Source organism: Merops nubicus, unplaced genomic scaffold (assembly GCF_000691845.1).
Source record: "Merops nubicus isolate BGI_N331 unplaced genomic scaffold, ASM69184v1 scaffold5637, whole genome shotgun sequence".
Classification (NCBI taxonomy): Eukaryota; Metazoa; Chordata; class Aves; order Coraciiformes; family Meropidae; genus Merops; species Merops nubicus.
In genome coordinates this window covers 3937-5843 of record NW_008620850.1, presented here as the reverse complement: position 1 = coordinate 5843, position 1907 = coordinate 3937, and the positions used below count along the sequence as shown (strand labels likewise).

Sequence of the window (1907 nt, the reverse complement as noted above, 5' to 3'; positions counted from 1 at the left end):
ATTTTCTGACACTAAGAACTTCCGACAAAATAGGCAAGGTGTACTGTGTGCTGAAGGTTTTAACACGTATTAATTTTGAAAACCAGTTTTATTAATACTTAATGAGACTTTTACTTTCCTGTTTACTGGGTGAAACCTTTCCTATTCAAATGGTTCCATGCTCAAGAATGTTTTGGAAGACTGAACAAGTTGGAAATTTCTTTTTTCATTGAACAAAATCTCTTTTGAAGCGTTTTCTAGACTGCTTGCCATAAAGCAGTGCAACCGAGTGTTTGCCTGTGGCAGAACTTTGGCCTGAAATACTTGGCCTGAAGGGTACCTGAAGAAAGACATTCTTCATTTGAATTGGCTGCATTTTTGTTTAGTCTTAAAGTATTAAATTTCTTTCAGTTTTTCTGATTTTCATGTGTTGTGATATTAAGTCAATATTTAAATATTCTTTGAAGCTGGGATAGCTTAAGGATATGAAGGAAGTTTTCATTTACCCTCCTGTTTTGGTTACTCTCACCAAGACAGTGCTATGAGTGAGTTCTTTTGCCGTTCTGCAGCACTTCATGTGAGTCACCTTGTGTATGTAGATCATGGAGACTTCTTAGGACCGTGTATCTGGCAGTTACTTTTAGCTAAATTGTCCTGTAGTTGATTCAGTCAGATCACAACAACGGTCATGAATTCACTGGCACTGACTTGGTTCAGTAGTATCACTGAAGCGTAACTAAAGCAAGACCATCAAATGAGGTGGGAATAGGAAAGCAAAAGATCAAGTGAAATATATGAATTAAATATTCACAATAACTTATTTATATAATTAATAATGAAACATAGAGGCATTTGATTTTTTTAAAAATTAATATAATTCAAAATAAAATAATTTGTTGGTACGATGAATGTTTTTTCTGTGTTGTTAAAGTTTTCACATCTGTATTTATGCCCAGTCACTTCTCTAATCATCAGGGATATTTATCATTTGTAGCACTGCCCAGGAGCAGTCTGAAACTTGTTCACAACTTAAAGAACATTTAATACCTTTACAGATTTCCCCTCTACTTCCCAATTTCTTCAACCATTGACTTCTCTGTTTAGGTTGCAGACTCTTGCAGGGAGCTGTATGACCCAGTCTTTTTTGTTTACTGCAATATTAGTAATTAAGACCAATAATAACAATGACCTTTTGTTTAACCACAGGAGGAAAACTTCCAAGCTGGTTTCTGTGATTTGGATTTTACTCTGTTGGATCTTTATAACTATAAATGCTGCTTTTTTGTTTTGTTTGTTATTAATTAATAAATGAGCACGTATGACATCTGACTGTTACATTATCTGTTTAAGAATAGATTTTTGTTTTGTACTGAAATGAGATGTCCAAATCGTATATAAATTATCAGTAGTGTAATTATATAATTTTTCTTCTCTGTGTGTTGTAACCATTTGTCCACTTCTTATTTTTGTCACATATTTTTTCTTTGTATCAAGGGACAATCATACTAGACAAATACAAGATGCTGTTTCAAATGTGGAAAAACATTTTGGTGAATTGTGCCAAATATTTGCTGGATATGTACGTAAAACTGCCAGACTACGAGACAAAGCAGATCTTCTGGTAAATGAAATGCGTGCATATGCAGCCACAGAGACACCAAACTTAAAAGCTGGACTGGAAAACTTTGCAGATGAATTTGCCAGACTGCAGGATTATCGCCAGGCAGAGGTACAAAACTAAAGCTGTGTGTGTTGTGTTTGCCATCTGAACTTTTCAGTTACTTATCTGTGATTAAAAGGAAAAAGATACATTTCTGTGATCACAAAAGAAACGTAGGAGAAAACACTTTAGAATATATTAGTGGCAGAGCAGAATAGTCTGCCAGAGCATTAATCATTTACTCTCCTAATAGCTTTAGTGAGAACTG

The 1907-nt window shown here is 34.5% G+C and overlaps 1 protein-coding gene across 1 annotated transcript in view; it reads left to right on the top strand.

The window, feature by feature from the left end:
- Positions 1 to 1473: 1473 nt before the first annotated feature.
- LOC103776702 (protein FAM92A1-like) overlaps positions 1474 to 1907 on the top strand; it is a gene marked incomplete at both ends in the record, with an annotated part of 3384 nt that continues 2950 nt past the window's right edge. The window contains one exon of the mRNA XM_008944224.1: positions 1474 to 1708. Coding sequence (XP_008942472.1) covers positions 1474 to 1708 — 235 coding nt within the window. The remainder of the gene's footprint in view (positions 1709 to 1907) is intronic.